This window comes from Rhamphochromis sp. 'chilingali', assembly GCF_963969265.1.
Source record: "Rhamphochromis sp. 'chilingali' genome assembly, chromosome: 4".
In the NCBI taxonomy this organism is placed as follows: Eukaryota; Metazoa; Chordata; class Actinopteri; order Cichliformes; family Cichlidae; genus Rhamphochromis; species Rhamphochromis sp. 'chilingali'.
The window spans coordinates 14,823,865-14,845,835 of record NC_137948.1 but is presented as its reverse complement, the minus strand read 5'-3'; the positions used below and the strand labels follow the sequence as shown (position 1 = coordinate 14,845,835).

Below are 21,971 nucleotides of genomic sequence, written 5' to 3'. Positions count from 1 at the left end.
GCGCAGAGAGGCGGAGGTAAGCCACGTGACATGTAGCGCGGAAGTACCAAGTCGTCTTCAGTTAAACGACTCTTAAATTTTAATCATACAAACCAAACTTTTTTTTTTAAGAAATCGGGATGCTGCCCTTAGCTGCAGTTTTTCATTTCCCCTGGGAAATAAACTCTGGAAGCGTGGAGGAAGGACAATCAGTCAGAACATTTGGCAGGTGGGTTTTGTTTCAAACTAGAAAAAAATCTTCCGTGTGTGGTTAATGAGATCACGAACAGCCAGTTGTGACAAGCATAATATCTTGTATATACCTGATCTAATGTGGTCAGAGAGGACAGAATCAGACTTATATTAGTAGAGCTACGACTTTTGGTTGTATTTCAGTAAATTCGATATTTAATTTAAATTTTCTAAAGCATCTGTTTGTTGATTTAGCCCACACACCTTTATTCTTCCATAGGCATTAAGAGGGTAAGTAGCAACCAGATGCTGAGAATCAAATGCAGTTGAGCTATTGACCATGGGTAAAATGTGAACTTTTGACAGTTTTCTGGCTAGGAGCATTCAGATGTCTTTTAACATGGTGCCAAGGAGGAAAAATATCAACAATGATCTTTGATCATTAAAGCAATCTTCACTGCTTATCTGTCTGAGATGGATTACAAGACCAACCAATCTAAAGTCCATCGTTCAATAGTGAATTATTCACAAGTGGAAAAATATTCAAGACCGTTGACAGTCTTCCCAGAGGTCCATGCCCCATCAAATTCAACTAAAGGTCAGCCGTCTAATGGCTAGAGAAATAGAAAAAATGTTAGTTGTCAAAGTATCTTGAACTCTACAGGCTTCAGTTAGCCTATTAAATATTAAAGTTCATGATCATACTATTAGAAAACAAGACCAAAGCGGAGATATTAGACTATAATGAACAGCACCACATTTGGCAAATCAAATGCAGCATGTCAGCACGAACATTATGGGCCATAATTCCTCCACAATGATATTAGACACCGATAAAGTCATTTGTCAGAAAACGATTACTTCACGTTACTGTTGTTAAAGGTCAAACCACCTTCAAGTTACTGAATCATGAGGTGTACTTAGTTTTTCACTGCATGTGTTACAGTTAGAGACTTATTATACTTTCACAAATTAAGGCAATAGGATGCAGTACAAGTAAAAGGTGTTTGTAAGATAGTTAAAGTCTGAAAAACTGTTATTAAAACCATACAGTTTCTGAAAATTTCCTCTTAAAAATGAAAATCTTTGAAAATGAACTTTCTCTGCACTCTAGGATTTTTGCTGTCTTCACTGACTGGCAGCAGCACTGAGGGTGGTAGATGTTGACTCAGGCAGAAATGACTGTGTAACTGACATTAATGATTTCATAGCGCTTCTCTGCTCATACACCTTTATTTATCGTTATCCCCTATTCTCCTGTTTGTCACCTAAAACGTAAGTAATTTATAAAGTTTACTTTTATAATTAAAAAGTAAACATATGTCTGAACACAGACAGAACACAGACAGTGGAAAAATGTCAGTCCTAGTTTTACTGGATCTCAGTGCAGCATTTGATACAGTTGACCACAACATATTACTCAAACGACTGGAGAACTGGACAGGTCTTTCAGGAACTGTACTAAACTGGTTCAAAACATACTTAGAAAACAGGAAATACTTTGTATCAATAGGTAACTTCACATCCGAGCAGACAAGTATCACATGTGGAGTTCCCCAAGGTTCCATCTTGGGACCCCCTCTGTTTAACATTTACATGCTCCCACTGGCACAGATTATAAAGAACAACAAAATAAACTACCACAGCTATGCAGATGACACACAAATATATATCACAATGTCACCAGGAGACCGAGGCCCTGTACAGGCTCTTGGTAAATGCATTGAGGAAATTAATGACTGGTTGTGCCACAATTTTCTCCAACTAAACAAAAACAAAACTGAGGTAATAGTCTTTGGCGCCAAAGAAAAACGATTACAGGTCACCAGAGAACTTCAATCTATACATCTAAAAACCACAAACCAGGCGAGAAATTTGGGTGTAGTGATGGATGCAGACCTAAACTTAGAAAAACACATTAAGACAATAACAAAATCAGCTTACTATCACCTCAAGAATATATCAAGGATAAAAGATCTGATGTCTCAACAGGACCTGGAAAAACTAGTCCATGCATTCATTTTTAGTAGGCTTGATTACTGTAACAGCATCTTTACAGGTCTACCTAAAAAATCAGTCAGACAACTACAGCTCATTCAGAACTCTGCTGCTCGAGTCCTCACTAAGACCAAAAAAGTGGACCACATCAGTCCAACTCTGAGGTCTTTACACTGGCTGCCTGTCCGTCAGAGGATAGACTTTAAAGTTCTGATGCTGGTCTATAAAGCTCTGAATGGTTTAGGACCAAAATACATCAATGACCTCCTGACCCAGTATGAACCTTCCAGATCCCTCAGGTCATCTGGATCCGGTCTTTTATCAGTTCCCAGAGTCAGAACCAGACACGGAGAAGCTGCATTCAGCTTTTATGCTCCTTATATCTGGAACAAACTCCCAGAAAGCCTCAGATCAGCTGAAACACTCAGTTTATTTAAATCCAGGTTGAAGACGCACCTGTTCTCAGCTGCATTTGAATAAAGCACCAAATCCACACTTGTAAGCTTAAATTTCAAAACTTACACTAACTACTGATCTTATCTATTTCTGATTTTATCTGTTTTGATTTTATATACTGTTTTGTTTGTTTGTTTGTTTGTTTGTTTGTTTGTTTGTTTGTTTGTTTGTTTGTTTGTTTGTTTGTTTGTTAAGTGGGTTTAGAGCTCTGGGTAGCTCCCCAGCTGGGTCTAGACTGGGTCTAGAGAGTATTTTAAATTCAGGGAATTTAAAATAGAAAGTAGCTCGTCCACAGAAGGACTGGTAGCTCCCCTTACGATAAGGGTTCAGATCGCGCGAACAGGTGTGAAATGTGTGTGTTTAGTTAGTTAGTTTGTTTGCTTGTTTTAATCAATTTTAAATCATGCTTTTTATTTGTTTTTGTTTCTAATGTCTCTGTAAAGCACTTTGAATCACCTTGTTGTTGAATTGTGCTATACAAATAAATTTGCCTTGCCTTGCCTTGCCTCGCCTTATTACTATCAATTTAAAAAACAAATGGAGCAGATTAAACATACAGAAGCTACTGTGTTGTTCACACTTTATGGCCCCATTGGCTGTTCATTAAACCACTAAAACATACACAGATCAGCGATTATATCTTCTACATAGATTTAGACCGTACTGCCCTGTTTACACACTTTTTAAAAAAAAATATTGAAGGGTAGCTTTTGTGAACCGGTTGTGTAAATGATTATTTAAATTGTAAATCATACAAAGTTACTCTTGTATAGCTCAATAACTAAACCACGGATCTGGAAATGAACCAAATTCACTTTAAAATGTTTTACTCATTTTTTTTCAGACTTGTATGCTATCAGCCTGAGGAGTCCAGGGCTACGCTGTCAGCACAGCATGCTTCTAAAGAGCACCGTGTGGTTGTCCACACCTTGTTTGTGGAGCCCTTCAACCCCATAATTGGAGCCCAGTACACTGTGCTGGGTGAGATAGAAAATGATGAGAGTAAGAGAAATATTTCACACAGACAGACAGTGTGCAAAAATGTTGCAGGGGACTGTTCAGATGTTAATTTACCCTCACATAACTTAAAAATGGGAAACATTAAGCAAGTGTCAGTTTGTCCTGTGTGTGGTTGACCTGATGCCAGCTTTAAATGCTATGTTTGTTTGTTTGTGTTTGTTTTGGAGCGACCGTGGCTCAGGGGGTTGGGAAGTGTTGGGAAGCGTCTGTAACCGGAAGGTCACTGCTTCGATCCCCGGGCTCTCTGTCCTGGTCGTTGTGTCCTTGGGCAAGACACTTTACCCTTCCGCCTACAGGTGATGGCCAGAGGGGCCGATGGCGCGATATGGCAGCTTCGCTTCTGCCCCAGGGCAGCTGTGGCTACAACCGCAACTTGCCTCCACCAGTGTGTGAATGTGAGAGTGAATGAATAGTGGTATTGTAAAGCGCTTTGGGTGCCTTGAAAAGCGCTATATAAATCCAATCCATTATTATTATTTTGGGCAAATGTAAATTGCAGTTCAGTACCAGTGAAATTTCTTTGACTCTATTTAGCTTTATGCTGCCTTTTGAAAAATTTAATTCAGGGATGATGTTTTAGTGCTATCACCTGCCTGTGTTTGTAACTTCTTGTCCTACAGGAGTCGGTGCAATGGTCCGTGCCCGTGTGCTGAACTGTGTTGACGGTGTAAACATTGCCCTTCTGGAGAAAGCCATCACTGAACAAAGAAACTTCTTCACAGAGAGGGAGCGCAAACTGGGTGCACAACCTGCAGATGCAACATGATCAGGGACTTTATTCATGTGGTTTCTTTGGTCATCAGAGCTGCAGTGATGCCCCTTGCTGTGCTGTCTGAACAGTGAACTTAATAACTGTCTAAATTTGCGTAAAAGACACGGGTTCACTTCTGAGAGTTTAAATGACTGTCCTGATCTGGGATTTTTCTGCACTTGATCAAGGGATTGCTTTTAAACAGCTAAAGCCCCGCATTAGTGGGGCATTATTAGATTTTCTTGTAGGGTCATTAAAGAGTTACAAACAGATGGTTTGGGTTTATGGCTCATAAATATGTCACATTTTTAGTTTTGTCTGTGATTCTGAAGACTCAAGGTGATGATTCGGCATGGACACAGCTTTAAAGATATGAGCAAATATCCGTATGCATGTAATATGATAAAACTTCACTATATGTCCAAACATACTGGGCCATCAGGAGCAGCTTGGCCATGGAAACATCAGTGCCAGAAGAGGTTAGGATTCTGCAGCTGTTAAGCCAGCAGAGTTTTGGTGAATATTATGCATTGCACCTCAAGCTGGTGCCCCCTTTCTGTAACTGTGCGTTGTCTGCTACTTTGAGACTGAATTGCGTCCTAAAAACTTTGCAAACGTAATGTTGGGAAATCTCATCTGACTGTTAAAGTTTAGGTCAGGTTTATGTTGTCTGTCCCATTAATTTTATCAGCCAAGTGTGTTCTTAGCAGAAGTTAATATTAAGAAATGATCAGATGTAGAAATTTTTGTACAAATTGAAATAAAGGATTGTTTGAGTCATCAGTGGCTTCCTTTTAAGCCCCTTTTTGGAATCTATCATTTGCCTTAAATGTTTCATGAAAACAATTTTAATATTAGTCTAAGATCACCCAAGTAAATTTAAAAATACAGGTTTTATTGATTAATTTATTTAATATTTGATGATTTAATTTATTAAGGAAAAAAACTATCCAAACCTACGTGGCCCTATGTCAAAAACTAATCCCCCCACTTTTTAAGTCATGAATTAACCGTGATTGAAAACTTTTTGTTGGAAAGCTGGGTTCTAGTTCACTAACCATACCCAAGCCTGATCACTGTCAGGCAAGTAGAATAAAAAAACCCACTTAAATAGAACCTGTTTGATAAAGTGAAGCGGCCTAAAAGAACTCACAAAGCAACACATCATGCCACTGTCTAAAGAAATGGCTGAGAAACAAAGTTACTGACATCTATCAACCTGGAAATGGTTACAAAGATATATCTAAGGCAGTGTTTCCAGTGAACAACCCTGTGAGCCTTTATTCACAAATGGAGGAAACAGTGGTGATCCTTCCCAGGAGTGGCCAGCCAACCAAAATTACTCCAAGAACACATCATCGACTCATCCATGATTTCACAAAAGAACCCAGAACAACAGTTAAGGTCCGTGTTATTGATTCAACAACGGGAAAAATACAGGACAAAGATGGGAGAGTTCCAAGATGAAAACCACCGCTGAACAAAAATAACAGAGAGTCATTGCATATTTACCAAAAAAACATCTTACTGATACCCAAGACTTTGGGGGAAGTATTCTGTGGATTGATGAGATAAAAGATAAACTTGGTGGAAGGGTTGTGTCCTGTTGCATCTAGTTGTTTCATAAAAAGAACATCAACCCAACAGTCAAACATGGTGGTGGTAGTGTGATGGTCTGGGGCTCCCCTGCTGTTTCAGGACATGGACGATCAGTTCATTCACTGAAGCCCAAGCTCACTTGGACAACGACTAAGAGCACATCAGCAAGTCTACCTCTGAATATCTCAATAAGCAAATAAAAAAGAAGGTTTTGGACTGCCCAAGTCAAAGTCTTGTATTTAATCTTGTTGAGATACTTTGGCATGACCTCTATTACACGATTATATTATATTTTTCTAATATTAAAAGATGTTTGATGATCTGAAACATTTAAGTTTGACATATATAAAAAAAACTAAGAAATCAAGATGAAGTAAATACTTTTTCATAGCATTTTTCTTTACTTTAGAGACTGCACAGCATTGAAAATGAGAGTCCATACACTTTAACCATTATAATTTATTTTATTGATATTTGTTTCTTTATAAGGTATCAAACAAGATAAAATTCAATGAACAGTTTTGAAGAAAACCCAGGAGTAATACAGAATCAATTAATCTTGGCAAATACCATTGCACCATGTCCCAGTATCCCTAATAACACATTAATATTAAAGATAAACTTCATTTATACTGTTTTTAAATTAAACCAAAAAAGAAAAATCTGCCCACATCAAACATTTTTAGTAAACAAAAAACTCAGCAGCAGTTATTTTGGCTAGAGAGAAAGCTTTGCAGTAGAAGACTTTTCCTGAGTCAAAATGTCCATTATAAGTAATGTATGGATTTCATATAGAAAAGATGTCTCCAAAAAGTAAACATATCTAAAATCTTGCATATCTAGTCGAATTGTACACGGGACTATAACCAGACCCTTTGGAAGAGGCAGGCAGCATTGGTAAGCCTGTATTTGGGTCTTTCCTGCAGCGATTCAGAGCTTGCTTGTAGTTGATTTTCTCCTTTGTGATTGGGTCTATAATATCTTTGATGTAGGCGGACTCAGTTTCCAGGTCTCTCATTATTGTGTTGTCAATCATTCTGGACCCAACGGCATCCAAGATGCTAACTCTGTGACCGGTATCTGGATCGACCAGCCCTCCGGTCAGGTGCTGAGCCTCCATGAAGCGAATGGCAGTGTCCTTCGGCATCCAGCCTTTCTGAACAGCCTTTCCCACAGACAAACGCTCTTTGGTCACAGGGTCTTCAACTCCAGTGAAAGCCTTCTGTGCATTGAGCAGTCTCTGGATTTGACTATCCTCGATGAGGGCTCTGTTTGCTGCCTTGTGAACCGTGTATCTCCCTTTATTGCTGATGTCAATGATTCCTCCTGTTGATGCCTGAGCCTCCAGAAGTCTTTGGGCAGTTGTGGAATCAATTAGCTTACTCACGGTGGCATTGCGTATTGTGTAGCAGGTGTCAGTGTCTGTATCTATTATTCCAGCAACTGGGTAGGTTTCTTTGGCAGCAGATAGGTTAATAGGTGCTGAATTGAGTGATGTGGTGGATTTTGGGGTGATTGAATTGAACTGGGACTGCTTCTTGTTGTCACCAGCGACGAGCAAGGCAAATTCTGAGATGGGAATTTTTCCTTGTTTGTACTGTTGCAGATCATATTCTGTCAATCTTCCGTCCTTCAGCGCATCTTTGATGGAGTACTGCTTTCCACTCTTGCGATCCTGGAGTAAAGATATCTCCCCATCAGGTCCCAATGAAGTGATCTCCTCCCAGTCACACTCAAGCTCTTGCAAGTGAATGTACTGCGGACGATCAATCAAGCCCTGAAGGTAGGCATCATAAGGAGACATGTCTTTGCCGGTAACTGGGTCCAAAATTGTGATCTTTGTAGAGACATTGGTCTCTTTGGTTCTTGTTTCTGCACTCTCCTCTCTCTGTAGGTTCTGTATAAGCTCACGGATGATGCTATCTCGCTGATGGATCTTGTCTTTTTCGTCCAAGATATCCCTCTCCAAACGCATGACATCAGACTCCATCTTAATGCTTCTCTGTCTGCTCATCTGTGTTCTTTCACTCATCAGTCGGCTCTGCTGCTGGAAGGACAGGCTGATATCGTGCCTCTTGCCATCAAGGGATCTAAGTTCACGAGTGAGGTCTTCCTTCTCTCTCTGTAAGGCATCTCGGTTCATAATCAGGGTTGTCTCCTCTCTTGAAGTAGCAGATTTGCTGTTCATTAGGAAATGGATTTTGTCATTGAAACGTCTAAGTTCATCCTCGAGGTCTTGTCTGGCAAATTTACTTTGAGACACCTGTTCTCTCAGGCGATCCCTCTCAGCCTCAACTGCCTGGTCTTTTTCAACACGGACAACCTCTTTGTAGACTGTCCTCTCACTGGACTTCTCTTTCTGCAAGATTTCAAGCTTTATGTTGATGTTACGGATTTCTCTCTGCAGTCTCAGAATATCACTGGTTTCCTTGTCCATGTCTGACCGCAGACTGCTTGTCAGCCTCTCCAGTTTCGGGTCTCTCTCCACCTTGAGCACCTCCTCGACAACTATGTTTTCCTCAACAGGTGGTGGGGCATTTTCCAGCTGTGAGATACGCAGTTTAATCTCTCTGACTTCAGACTCAGCTTGAATCCTCTTTTGGCGTTCAACACTCTCTCTGAGGATCCTCTCTTTCTCTTCCACCTTTGTTCTTAACTGTTGTAGCTCCAGTTCAAACTGACGCCGGTTCGTTACTTCTTCATCCAGGTTCCTGCTAAGCCTTTCATGCTCGACCATTTGCCTTGGGTCTTTCTGCAAACGAACAACCTCTTGGAGAACCACCTTCTCTTCTGGTTTCTGTCTCTCCAACTGGATGTATTTATTTTTCAGGTCAAACACCATCTCTTCAATGGTGCGCCGAATCTGTGTCTCTTCCCGCACATTATTTCTCAAGCGGTCAAACTCTTTCTCTTGGAGTGGATCGGGCTCATACTTAATAACTTCTCTGGTGACAAGTTGGGTCTCTACCTTTGACTTTTCAGCCTTCCACTCATCTCTCTCTTGCCGGAGCATTCTCAGCTGGTCTTGGAGGGAGTCGTAATTGCTGTGTAAATTATGCACCTGGTCATTTAGCCTCTGAATTTCTCTCTCATTTTCGGGGCTTCTTTCCTCTTTAACCACCTCTTGGAAAACTTCTTTTGTTTCAATTCTTGGCTTCTCTGACTGAATGATGTTGAGTTCAGTTGTCACCTTGGTGAGCCCTCTTTCAAAGTCAGAGCGCTGCTTGCTGCAGTCTTGTATCTCTTTGCGGAGCCGCATTATCTCCACCTCTGTGTTTGGGTCTATCCTGTAGATCTCGTTAACAATTTCCTTCACCTCAACTCTGGGTTTCCATTCGTAAACTTCTCTGTAACGGTTGTGGAGCACCGTCAATTCATTGACCAGAGAGTTGTTTTCAATTCTCTCTTCCTCCAGGCTTGTTCGAATATTCTGGGATTCGTTGATTAGGTCTTGGTCTTGTTCAATCTTTTTGACTTCTTTAGTGATTATCTTAGGCGCAATGTTAGGAATCAGCCTCTCTAGTGCATTTATCTGACTCCTTGTTTGGAAGATGTCATCATTGAGGAGCTTGGTCCTTTTGCTCTCGTCAGAAATTTCTGTCTCAAATGTTCGCACTGCTCTCAGCATCTCTGGGTCTTTCTCCACTTTAACCACTTCCTTCTTAACCACCCTCTCTTTGATTGTTGGCCTCTTCTGCTGGAGAATTGTTACTTCTGTCTTCATCTGAATATGCTCCCCATCCCTCATCCGAATTTCTTCTCTCATCTTCGTTATTTGATCTCTCAGCTTAGCAGCCTCTGTATCCAGCTGGGGATCTTTCTCAAACTCTGTCACCTCTCTAGTCACCAGTTTTGGTGGAGCGCTCTTTACGGTTTCTGCCAGGGTGGTGACTTTTTTGTTTGTAACCTCAACCTCAGTTTGTATGGTGGTGCGCTTCATGATTTCCTCATGTAGCGTCTGCTGCAGAGCCCTCAGATCACTTTCCACTTTTGGGTCACGGTAGTACTTTAGTACTTCTTTCTCCTCGACACGTTCAACTCCACGGCGACTCTTCAAAGACAAAAACCTGTCTTTGAATGTTCTCAGGTTTGTCTCAGCATGAGTCCTCCTCTCCTTCTCCTCCTCCAGCTCTTTTACCAGACCATCTAACTCAAAAGCACTCCTTTCAGACCGCACTTGCTGCTGTGCCACTGCTTGAACTGTCTCTTCATTCTGCAGCAGGAAAAGCAAATTTATTCAAAGTAATATTATTTGCAATGTAGCTTTAGTTTTATGGAAAGCATAATCTAAATGCATACAAAAGATAATAAATTCATTCACTGTTTTCTTACTCGTGATATGAGATTCTTAGCCAGGCCCATCTGTTTTTGGCGCTGGGTGTTTTCAGCTTTTGTTTCAGCGTAGCGGTTCACCAGACTCTTTTCCTGTAATAAGCAAACCTCATGTCACCTCGATCTATAAATAAATGTGAGAAGTGTGTATCATGTTGAAAAACACACAGACATTACCTCTTTCTGAATAGCCTCAGACAGTGTGGGCATACGTGGTTTCTTCGGAACGGTGGCGCCGGCGTCCTCAAGCGTACTGTTGTACGTGTCAACGTTGGTCTCGTACTCCTGCAGAGACGTGAAGATTTAAAATCTTTGAATTGTTTCATGTCATTTGTTGCCTATTTCAAAATCTTTAAGTACGAGCCATGTCTGCTAATGTTAAAATTAAAATGTATTAATTTACTTTCTGTGTTGCCTAAAATGCATTTATGCATTCTATGCTTTTTTAACTTTCAACACATTTGTCTTTACACTGGATGCCCTTCCTGAGGGAAGTCCCATTAGCCCCAGGATTAGCATTTCCTCCCAGGGTTGTACCGCTACACCATGGTTCCATAAATTATTGTATTATATTATTTATTATAAGTTAGGAGTCTTACATTGAGGAGTTCCTGCAGGTCTTGAGAGAGGCTTGTCACCTTTTCCATGTCAGCTTCCTTCCGCGTCAGGTCGTCCATCACCCTCTGCAATGAGTAGGTATAGAAATATTAATCACCTAAAGTTACTGTCCTGTCATAATCATAGTGAATTTCTACAGGTTCATATTGAGAATAATGTTTATACATCCATAAATCAAAAAGACATTATGTGTGGAGTGGGTAGCCAGGTTGTTATTTTATTCTTATGTGATACTTAAAGGTAAATAATCAGAAGACAGTCTCACCTCTTGAGAGCTCTTCTTAGCAGCAATCTGAGACAGATCGTCATTGGGGCTTATCTTGTTTGTTGGCAGGTTGTCCAAGAATGAGTTCAGGGATTTACATGTGCTCTGGAACTCCTGGTTCTTTCCTGCAGTTTCGAGTAAGGTGCTTTCTCTGAGAGGAATATGAGAGGTATTAGGCACATTATGAGGTATTGGTGTATTAGGTACATTATGACAACAGAAACGCCTTATGTAATGAAACCTGTTTTACCTTTTAGTAGTGTAGTAGCACATTTTTATAGGTTATATATAGATGTATATAGATTTATAGATGAAGTACAGATGAACCCCATTGCAGGTTGCAAATACCCGATCTAATCGTAAAGGTACTTCTCACTTCCTTGTTGCTTGATTTCAGTGATTTAAAAGGCTGATGAGGGAAAACCACTGTAGTCTGTCTTTCTAATAAAGCTGAAGGGACTGAGATGATGTGTTCACAGTCTGACTCTCACCTCTCCTTCAGCTGGTTGGCAACATTGGTATAACGTGCTTGTAGCTGCTTGACCTCTGTTTTCTGGCGCTGGATGTCCGGGCAGTACTCCTGGTAGTCCTGCTGCAGAGAGCTGCACAGCTGCTCTGTGGTCTCCAGATCCTTGCTGAGCTTCTTCATGTCATTCTGAGCAGCTGCCACAGACTTTTGCTGGCTCTAAACACCACAAAGGAGATGTTCAATTCAAAGTGAACATTAGAGATATGCAAGAGAATTCAAATTTGTATGGTCAAGACTTCCTTACTTGAATTTCCTCAGCACGGGTTTCAATTGCTTTTGGGCCATTAGGGATCGGACCATCTTCACTCAGCCTTTTCTCAAAGCCGGAGACGAGACCATCCACCTTCTTGATCTGTTTCTCCAGGTTAAGTGAGGCATTTGCTCTGCAGAAAAGAAGATAAATAAACTACTAAATATACTAAGGTTATCTGTTATCTAGATCATCTACTCAAGTAACACAACTTAACAAAGATGGATAGAAGAATGAAAAACTGATTTAAGTTTTTAAAAATGTTGTTCCAAAATCAAACCCCGCCATAAAACAAGCTCTTACTTCTTATTGTAAAGGTCAGCAAGTGCAGCAAGGTTGTCAGACTTGTTGCTGGCAGCACTGAGTTTGAGCGGCAGTCCCGAAGAGGTCCCGTTGGGATCTTTAGCCAGCAGGGGCTGCATGCCAGCCTGTGCAGCCTGTTGCTGCTGCTGTAGAGCCTGTAGTGTCTGAGCAGTTTGCTGTAAAGAGCATCCATACAACCCTCCATTAAACATCAGATATAAGTATAATTCACAGCATAATCATTTCATGCTGACAGTCTGCAGGAGTGAAGAATCCCTTTATGCTGTATAGGGTATGAATGCATACACACACATACGAGGATAATAACAGCAAAATAATGGCTTTTATATGGTTTGTTTTAGTTTCTTGGTGTCACATGGTGAATGATATTTAGCTGGTGCTGATGTTAGTTTGTGTTTTTTCTCACCTCCTGCTCCTTCATCCTTTTGGCCAGATCACCAGCGGGATCACTGCGGCTCAGCGGGGCTCGCAGACGGCTCAGCATGCTCTCCTCAGCTTTGGCCAGGTCATTGTCCAGCTTGTCCAGCTGCTGAGAGAGGGCTGCTACTTTGGGGTCCATGGGGGCAGAAGACACTGGGGCTGAAGGAGGAAAAGGAGAGCTTTTTAAATGGTTGATCTCACTTTAGTTGTGGTTTAAAGATGCAGTGATTGCATATAATGAGGACACTTATGCATTTAATTAATTGACAACAACCTAACTGCTGGGCCCTGGAGATTTCTGATTTGTTATTCTTCAGGGAGTCGGCCAGAGCGGCTCTTCTCTTCTTGATGTCTGCAAGCTCCTGGCCCAAACTAATGAACAAAAAGAAAGGGGCGGAGTCAAAGAAAGGGCAGACGTCGGATGTGCCATTTGAGCTGTTTAATAATAAAGCTTGTCAGCACTTACAGGTCCACTTTATCAATGGCCTCTGAGTCAGGTGGTGGGATCTGGAAGCAAACTCCTGGGAATTTTTTAGTTTTTCCATCAGTGGAAATGACATTCCAGTTCGCAACGTCTGAGTTTGATTTTAAGGTGAACTTGTCTCCTCTTTGCAGAGAATCCTAAAAAAATAACGATTGATTCAGTCAGACAAGTCACTTTTCAAAGTTGTTGTTGTTTTTTACTGCAGCCACATGCAGTTAGAGTTTTACATTTAGACAAAAATTGTTCCCCACCGTGCCTGTTTCCCAGTCGCACAGGGACTCCACAGTGATGGCTCTGCTGGGGGTCGTACGTCGCAGTTTCAGTGGAGCGATGGTGGTGCTGCGTTTCCTCAGGTCAGCCAGCAGCTGTTCACATTTCTGCACATCTTTCTCCTCCGCCTGGTAGGAAAAACACGCAAAGATTAAAAAAAGATTCCAAACATATCTTTTCACATAATTTTTCTGCTGGGTTTAACAAACTTAGTGTAATATCCCACAAAATGAACCTCTGTTTCTTCCTGATTTCAGTACCGTGGCAATGAAAGACTGCTCTATAACACATCTCAATCAGTGGGTGGTGGCAAACCAGGTGTGTGAGCACCTTTAACTCATTTTATGTATTTGTTTTTGTTAGTTCTGGTGTATATTGGCAGGACTGTAAAGTTTCATGTGACCTGCCCAGCAAATTAACAGTTTTCCTTCAGTCTGCTGTGTTTACACCTTATATTTTCTCATATATATGTCCATTTACATATGAATAAATAAATAAACTTTGAGAATTATTCAATAAATATAACTCAAAGACTTTATAATTTCCCTTTTTAGGCTTCCACTGAACAGAATCAACTTTTGGAGACTTTCCCTGTTTTACTTTTGAACTTTGGAGTCTCCTTGTCTCCAGCTTTGCCTGCCCCAGTGCCTCATTTTCTATCCAAATCTCCTTCTCATTCACTTTTTTAAAATCCTCACTGCTAGCTTGAAAGAGGGGTGCAAGCTGAATTTCTTATGTGTGCTGAGTTGCAGTACTGGTGGCTGGACGTACCTCAAGCTGCAGCAGTTTCTCAGTTTTGCTCTTCTTGCTGAGAGTCTTGGGGTCCAGGGTGCTGTTGAGCTTGGTCAGCGACTCTGACAGCTGCTCGCTGTCATATTGGTACTGAAAAACGGAACAAAGCACACTTTTTGTTTTGTTTTGAGTTTATGCATAAAATCTGCAAATGGTGATGACAGAACAGGTTGCAAACTGAGCACTGCATTGCGATGAACTCTGTCTCACCCTTTTGAAATCCTCCACGCTGTCCAGGTGCGTCTCTTGACAGATGCAGAGATTGAGGAATTTCTGCCACTCATTTCGTACATCATCTCTTTGAGCCTGGAAATATAATGAAGGGAGTTGACATACCTTTAAACAGCATTCAGGATGAAAGAGTGAAGCTGATGTTGTTAACGGGCTTTTCAAGTACCTGTATTGTGTCGCTTGCGGGGTGCTTCATCTCAACAAGTCTCTCGCCTTCGTCCTGGAGTTTGTTCACCTCGGCCTCGTGGGACAGCAGACTGTTGTTCTTGAAATTCTAAATGAGATCAAATCAAAATTGATGTATTTATGTGTGAATTCATCCAGGTACAGAACCAAAACAACTTCTGTCACACTGGACAGGCCACACCTCGTGATTGGTGAGCCTTTCAATTCTATTTTTCATCTGACTTAAAAACGCATTAATCCTAACCTCATACTGCCTCCGAACGTCAGGAGGGTCCAACATGTGGTCACTCCAGTCTTGCTTTTTGATCTTATTCTGCTCTTCTGCCAGGAAGTTCAGCTCCTTGTTGCAGCTCTGCATGTACTCGTACAGGCTATTAAGGTAGTGACGGCGCCACTTGGAGTTGTCCTTAGGAGAAATAAATTAAAATGGAAAGACAAATGAGTACCCCTAAAATAAATTTTTATTCATTTATTCATGTATTAATTATTATTTCTTTCTTTCTTTCTTTTGATTTTTTTAATTTCTTTTAATTTTTTTTTACTTTTTTGGGGGAAATTTTAAGCAGAAATTTACATTTTTCATTTTTTCTCCAACAAAGAAAAAAACAAAAAATAGAAAAATTGCCTCAGAGCTTTTTACACTGCCAAAACCAAAAGTGAAATAAGACTTGTGTTTATCTTTGAACATTAAGTGACTGAAGCAACTCACCAATAAGTTGTTGTACTGTTTTTTCAGAGCGTCGTATTTCTCCTTAAAAAACAAGACAGCGAATGTGAGCGGCTGTTTGAAATGCTTTTTGCTTAATAAAGGACACAAGCTGCAATCAGTTTTAAGTAGAACACATCATGCAAGCATGTGTTCTTGTGTAATCATGCATGCAGACCTTGCTGCCAGCAGAAGCGAGGCAGAGCTGCGTGTTGTAGGCGTCAATCTCTTTGTGTACGATGTTGTGAGCAGCAATCTGCTTCTCCAGATCAGCCATACTAGGGCCAAACTGCTCCACATCCACCAGTTTCTGAAAGCACAGACACCAGAAGAAAGCAGTTCATGGAAATGTAGTGATGAGATATCAAAGGACAGGTCTGACAGGGTGAGGCCGGTAAATCAGTCAGCTCTGCTTGGGAGATTTATTACAGTACAGACAGGTGCAAAACGAAGAAACAAGTGCATTTAGATTACATTAGGATTAAAGGATACAGTTAATGTTATTTATTATTAAGCAATCCTGTGAAAGGGTGACTGCCATTTTCCCCACCCTGTAGTTCCTAATGGAGACTTAAATCTTTTTAAAAGACTGCAAATATTTAGTTTGATTTTTTTCAAAACACTTGATGTCGAGGGGGTTTGCAAAGTGGCTTGCAGGGAGAACAGCAAGGGTGGCCAGGTTAGTGCTAGCTAAAAAGGGAACTATAGATAGAATTACATAGAAATTACAGATTGCTGACATCATGTCAAAGGAGTCTGATTTCTCTACGATGCTCAAATAAGCAACAGTGCGACTCAAAGTTTGAACAGTTTTTGTTACAGAGCGTCTGACTACAGAGGAAAATACTTGTTGGTGGCAGCAGTTTTAAAACAGTTTTTTGTCCTTTTTGTTGACAATAAGAGCATTAATATTTAATAGAGTATGAAAGACTGACGTGGATGTTCAGACAGTGTAACAGTACTTACTTGCTTCTCACTTAAAACAGGCCCCCAGTCAATTAAGGGCATCCGCGACACATCATCAATCTGCTCGTAGATGTCTCTGTAGACGGTACAGTCCTTCAGCCAGCGCTCATGAAGATGAAGGACACTGGAGTCATCAAAGGGCAGAAAAGACACAAAGAAACAAACAACTGTGGTTAATGTGGAGCTCCAATGAGTTCAAAGTTAATGATATTAAACAGCTAAAATGTTTTAAAATCCTCAGTATGTTCTCAGAGGAGGGACCAGGTATACTGCAAATCTTCTGTGTTGTATTTATTCTGCATGAACTCACTCGCTCTCTATGTCTGTGGCTTGTGGATGTTTTAGGTTCTTGGCTTTGTCAACATCTATGAAGAGCTTCTTCAGCAGGCCCTCAGCTTCACCCAGCTCATCTGAGATCTCCCTCTGATGCTGGTACGGCAGCTCTTTCTTGTCATTTTCAAAATCCTGTCAAAGGCAGACAACAGATAAGGTGACGTTTTTACAAAGCAATGAGGGTAATCGTTCATAAAATTAGAGGTTTTGTTTTGTTCTTACCACAGCAAGCAGCTCCTCAGCCCTGAGGACGTTTTTCTCCACCAAGTCTGCATCTTTTTGCATCTGGGTGATCAGCAAGGCCAAGTCGGTGGCCTGTGACCTGCAGCAGACAACAAAGGTCAGAGGTTGAACAGCAGCACACATCATTTCAGGGATGATACAGAATTGGTAAGTATACGAGTACTCCCACGCAGAAGTTTTGAATAATTAACAGCTTGATTACAGTCAAACCTTATGGTGTGCATTTTTATGAGCACTCTCACTACCAACAAAGACTTATTTATATTTGTGGACAAACTTCACATCCCCAGGTCATCCTTTATATAAAAAAAATCTGCACAGTGAGGGTGTTTTTATTTTTATTTTTTCCATTCAGTGTTTTTTATTTTGCACAAACTGCACAGTTTCCAGATCTTTTAGGATGGAGTAGGATTTTTCCACCCTTCGCACCACACCCAAAACGTTCCTTAAATTCTACCCATTCTTGAACTTTGACTGTCACTCCCTCTGTCAGTGTTTGTGTTGATTGTGTCGCTGCTCAGAGTAAAGCAAAGCAATGACTAAGATTGTCAAAATGAGGAGGAGGAAGACATTCCATTGAGAGATTAGCTACACTCATGAAGGTGAAGTCTTTGGGATTGGAGACAAATATTGTATTTGTTTTATTTAAGAGGCTTTGTATCTACTGCCTGAATAAATCATGGGGTAGAGCTCAGTTAAAAGTTAAATTAGATTAAATCAAAGTTTTTGCAAACTGCAAACTGGGTTTTGGAGATATGTTTGTGTATAATTGGTTCAGAACACACAGCTCCTCAATGTGTGTGTGTGTTAAAAATAGACTTTTTAAAATCCAGGTTTTGCCTCATTAACTGAGATTTATGTATTTTACACAGCTGTATAAAACTGTATACCACCTCCACACACACACACACACACACACACACACACACACACACACACACACACACACACACACACACACACACACACACACACACACACACACACACACACATTCTAAATATGGCAACTTTCAACATATTACACTTTTGCTTTTGTTAGTAATGAAATGTGCGATACATTGCACAGCAGTCTCTGAAGTTTAAAAAATGTTGCTAAAATAGAGCTACAGTTCAAAAAATACAGATGAAAAAATCTTAGCAGCACAATTTTTTGGTGTATCTGTCAGTGTCAACATTAAGAAAAGAGATATGAGAAGCTGTCAGACTGGGCTGGACTGGGACAAAAAATCAGCCCAGGTATTTTGACTAGAGACCGGCCCACCAAGTATTATAGGAAAAACCATAAAGCCTTTGAATGAAAACAAACGCTGTTGTGACAGTGATGCACAGTCTTGTTGGTATATATGTATGATTTCTATGACGATGAGGGATGAGAGAAGAAGAGGAAGAATAAACACACAAATACACAGAATAACTCCAGCTTTGTGTCTTTTTTTCATTCTAGCTGAAGTATGGGACAAATCGCTTGCTTTTCACCTCAACATGGATGTATTGTAATTGGTCCAGCCCAGAGTCGATCACAACCATTGGACAATCCACCACCTTTCATTGTTTATACCGTTAACATAAAAACGAAAAATCACTATCTGCCCACCGGTAATAACCATGTTATTATAAAGAATAACATGGTTATATTAACCAGTGTAAGTAAGTTTACTTATGAAGCCCTTTTAACAGATAAGTAGTCACAAAGTGTTGCACATAAAATAGAGTAAAATAGATTTAAATGTGAAAAACATAATAAAAACAAGCTCAAAGATCAAGACAAAGAATAAACGAAATCAAGAAAATTAAACGATTTTAAACTGCTTTTTTAAAAGAGAGTCAGCGCTTTTGAAAACTGCTTATAGAGGAAATGACCAGTGGGCCGAGGATTCAGTCTGAGAAAGGTCACACTGATGCTGAAATTACACTTATGTGCAAAACGAAATCAAAGAATCTGGTTCTGCAGCTGCTGTCACAACGACTGCCCTGTTCCTGCTCACTCAGCAGGAGGGACAGGTATGCATTCCCACCTTTGCAGTCAAAGAAAAACCTGTTTAGTTACCATTGTTTATAGAAACAGTAGGTGCAGTGGGCTGTGGAAGAGATTTATCCTCTTTGCTCTAAAAAAACAAATGATCAAATAAATACATGAAAAAAAGAGTCTGTGATCATCAGACAGAGGAGCATGAGCCAAACATACCAAACACTCGCTATACTACGCATGGCGCCATTTTTCCAATAATTGCACTCAATTTGGATTTTTAAAGGTAAATTTTAAAAGTGGCTTTAATCTCTAGTTTGTCTTCTGTAATATACAGATCTTTATATTTTACTTTTTTACTTTCCTACATGTCGGATATTTAGTTCTGAGTTTGTCTTGATAAAGGTGAACTGTGTAGGGACTGAAATGAATAAAGGTCTGATTTCTGATCTCTTTTATTTAAAGCTGTCACCTTTGGTTTATTCACTTTATTCTTTTATTAATAGCAGATAAGAATTACTGGTCACACCCATACATTGATGTAGACACATACAGTATCTGCATCAAATGTGTGCTTTTTTTTTTTTTTTTTAATCAAGCAGCAGTGTGATATTCCTGTGCAGGAGTGGCTGTGCAGGGTTTTCCAGGAGTGTCTTGTAAGGTGATACTTTGAGTTTCTCATAAGGTGTTTTGGGGGAACTTTATGCTTTCCTCAGCATGAATCAAGTATTTGTGCGGGCTGCTTGTGTGGTCATGCTGAGCTTTTAGCCAATTTTAAAAAAATGGTTAAAGAAATCGTTAAACTGCTCTTCTTCAACAGTTGGTGGTTTTTAGTAAATTATTAAATGAATGACTGCTACAGAAAACACTACTATGAGACCAGTTTAAACTGGATTATCTGCATAATTTAGAAGGGCTTGCCTGCATTTTTTAGATGATAGTAAGATCTCACATCTTCTGCACAAACACCCTCATTTCCCCCTCAAGCTAAACTCATATTGTAAAAAAAAAGGTCTGATTTCATAGTAAAATTAGGTTCAAGAATTGTTATTTTACAACATGACCACTGGAGCAAAGAAATGGATGTTGAATGCCGAAATGAATCTGTGCTTTACAGTCAGCAGAGTCATTATTAAATCCCTGCGTAACCAGCGCTCTAATCTGTGATGTAACCAAAGGCACCAGCAGAACAAGATGAATGTCTGAGAGCCGCCCAGACTCAACACACACAAATACAAATTTTTCCATGACGTCTTTGGGCTTTTCGACTTCTTGGAGACTCAGCCTGACCCGAGCATTAGCTGCCACTTTTACCTTTATTTGTACCTTTATTTTAAAAACATTAAAAAACGTCCCAGTGCCATGTCTAATGCACAAATCCATACATCGCAGCTCTCCAGCTGTCCGTGTCATTTCCAACAAACACCCAGGAATCATCTTTGATTGCGATTCACAAATTTTTCTTAAACTAATAAATAAACAATTATCAGACAATAGAAATGACTGAATGAAATGAACAGCACTTCCTGTGCGTCACTCTGTAATGTACAGTTAAAAACCAACGCCCACATGAGAGGCAGAAACCAGCTGAGCAAAACGGACAACCCAGCCCTCATCACGCCTCAGCAGAGAGAAAATATGTCTGAAGCCGAGCCAAGGTGAAGGCACAAGCCGGACACCACCTGACGGTGAGATCACGTCAGCGGTCTTTTGTTACTCCCAGGAACAAAAAGGTGAAGTGGTCGGCTTTGCAGCTGAATGTGGGGCTCTTTCTATGAATAGAAACTGATCCTGAGGAAACCTGAAGAAAACCCATCCTCAATACTATCCATTATTTAAAAAGGTGATCATCCCACTTCGCCGCTTTGAATGCAGCGACTTAAATGGCGTTCTGATCTGTGATCCGGAGACTTTTGGCAGATTTGCCATGAGTTAGATTCAGTGGCTCTTCATGAGCCTTCTCTTTATATTTAGCACATGAAAATGACCTCACCCACATTATGCATCAAATGGAATTCATTTTTATTCGCAATCCTCTAAAGCAGGTTGCTGTCAGCTTTATGTAAATGTTTGAAACCTGTGCCACCTGACTGTCATATTTCCATATCTGATCTGAACAGCTGCCTAGCCTGATAGGACTCCCTACATCTTCAAGCAACAAAAGCTCTCCAATAATCATTTTGCACAGACAGAAAGTTTCTCTGTGAATGATTTTTTTTTCTCCAGTACAATAAAATTACTAATACAAATGATCTGACACCTGTCAAGGGTCTAACACCAATAAATTAGGTTTAGGGTAAATTTCTGCCTGATAATCAGGATGACAACATCTTTCAATTTCACTTTTAGTCGTAATTCCCTCATTTCACTCGTCCTCTTGCAGGACACCGATGCACATCGTGTTTACAAAGTAAACTTGACCCCTGGCTTGTATTTAGCTTTCGCTTTTTCCAAAAGATTAACTCTCACATAACTCAGCACTTGAAAGCAGTGAAGGAATTCCCTAGGAAAACATGCATTAAAACCTCCTTTAAACTTGTAATATAATAAACCACAAAACAGACGCACATAGAGAAAGAGGGCAGCAAGAACACACAGGAAACATGACACAGTTCTTGGCTTTAGAAGAACAGGAACAGGAGGAACATGACAGAGATACAGTGTCACCACACTCATACACGCATTCATAAAATCCACAGTGAATAACTCACTTGCTGATCTTCCCCGAGACCTTGAGTGTACCATTCTTAGTGTCCTTGGAGCTCTCCTTTTTCTTAAACATCTTGGCGGATGTCAAGCAGAGATCCTGAGTAAAAACTCTCACTCTCTCTCTGTCTCACTCCTTCTTCGTCTCTGACTCCCGCTCTCTCTGGTTCTTGTCAAACACACTGAAGTATACAAACACACACACACACTCATGTCACCACGGTGTTTAATGCCAGTGGCTCCTCCCAAACAGGTTAACAGGTGTGTCAACGCCCAAACATCCACCTTGCAGAGGACGACTGGACCGACCTGTTCTCTGCACTCTCCCTCTCTTCTTCCCTTCTTCAGGCCAG

The 21,971-nt window shown here is 40.4% G+C and overlaps 2 protein-coding genes across 3 annotated transcripts; one reads left to right on the top strand and one right to left on the bottom strand.

Moving 5' to 3' along the window:
* The first annotated feature begins 18 nt into the window (after positions 1-18).
* On the top strand, positions 19-5,176 carry ten1 (TEN1 subunit of CST complex). Of its 2 annotated transcripts, none has more exons than XM_080879990.1 (3): positions 19-208; positions 3,470-3,606; positions 4,266-5,176. In XM_080879990.1, the coding sequence occupies exons 1-3, from the start codon at positions 120-122 to the stop codon at positions 4,409-4,411; spliced, it is 372 nt and encodes a 123-aa protein (XP_080736116.1). In that variant the 5' UTR covers positions 19-119; the 3' UTR covers positions 4,412-5,176. The 2 variants fall into 2 exon arrangements, with proteins under 2 accessions (XP_080736116.1, XP_080736115.1); XM_080879989.1 differs by having other exon boundaries at positions 3,470-3,627.
* A 1,263-nt stretch (positions 5,177-6,439) lies between these two features.
* On the bottom strand, positions 6,440-21,827 carry evpla (envoplakin a). The gene is made up of 22 exons (XM_080879984.1): positions 21,624-21,827; positions 16,924-17,023; positions 16,679-16,833; positions 16,369-16,492; positions 15,581-15,712; positions 15,406-15,447; positions 14,941-15,102; positions 14,677-14,784; positions 14,490-14,585; positions 14,259-14,369; positions 13,469-13,615; positions 13,200-13,354; positions 13,008-13,105; positions 12,720-12,892; positions 12,293-12,468; positions 11,984-12,122; positions 11,702-11,895; positions 11,211-11,361; positions 10,927-11,010; positions 10,505-10,612; positions 10,328-10,420; positions 6,440-10,208 (listed from the first exon to the last, which is right to left on the bottom strand). The coding sequence occupies exons 1-22, from the start codon at positions 21,692-21,694 to the stop codon at positions 6,819-6,821; spliced, it is 6,009 nt and encodes a 2,002-aa protein (XP_080736110.1). The 5' UTR covers positions 21,695-21,827; the 3' UTR covers positions 6,440-6,818.
* Between the last annotated feature and the right edge of the window lie 144 nt (positions 21,828-21,971).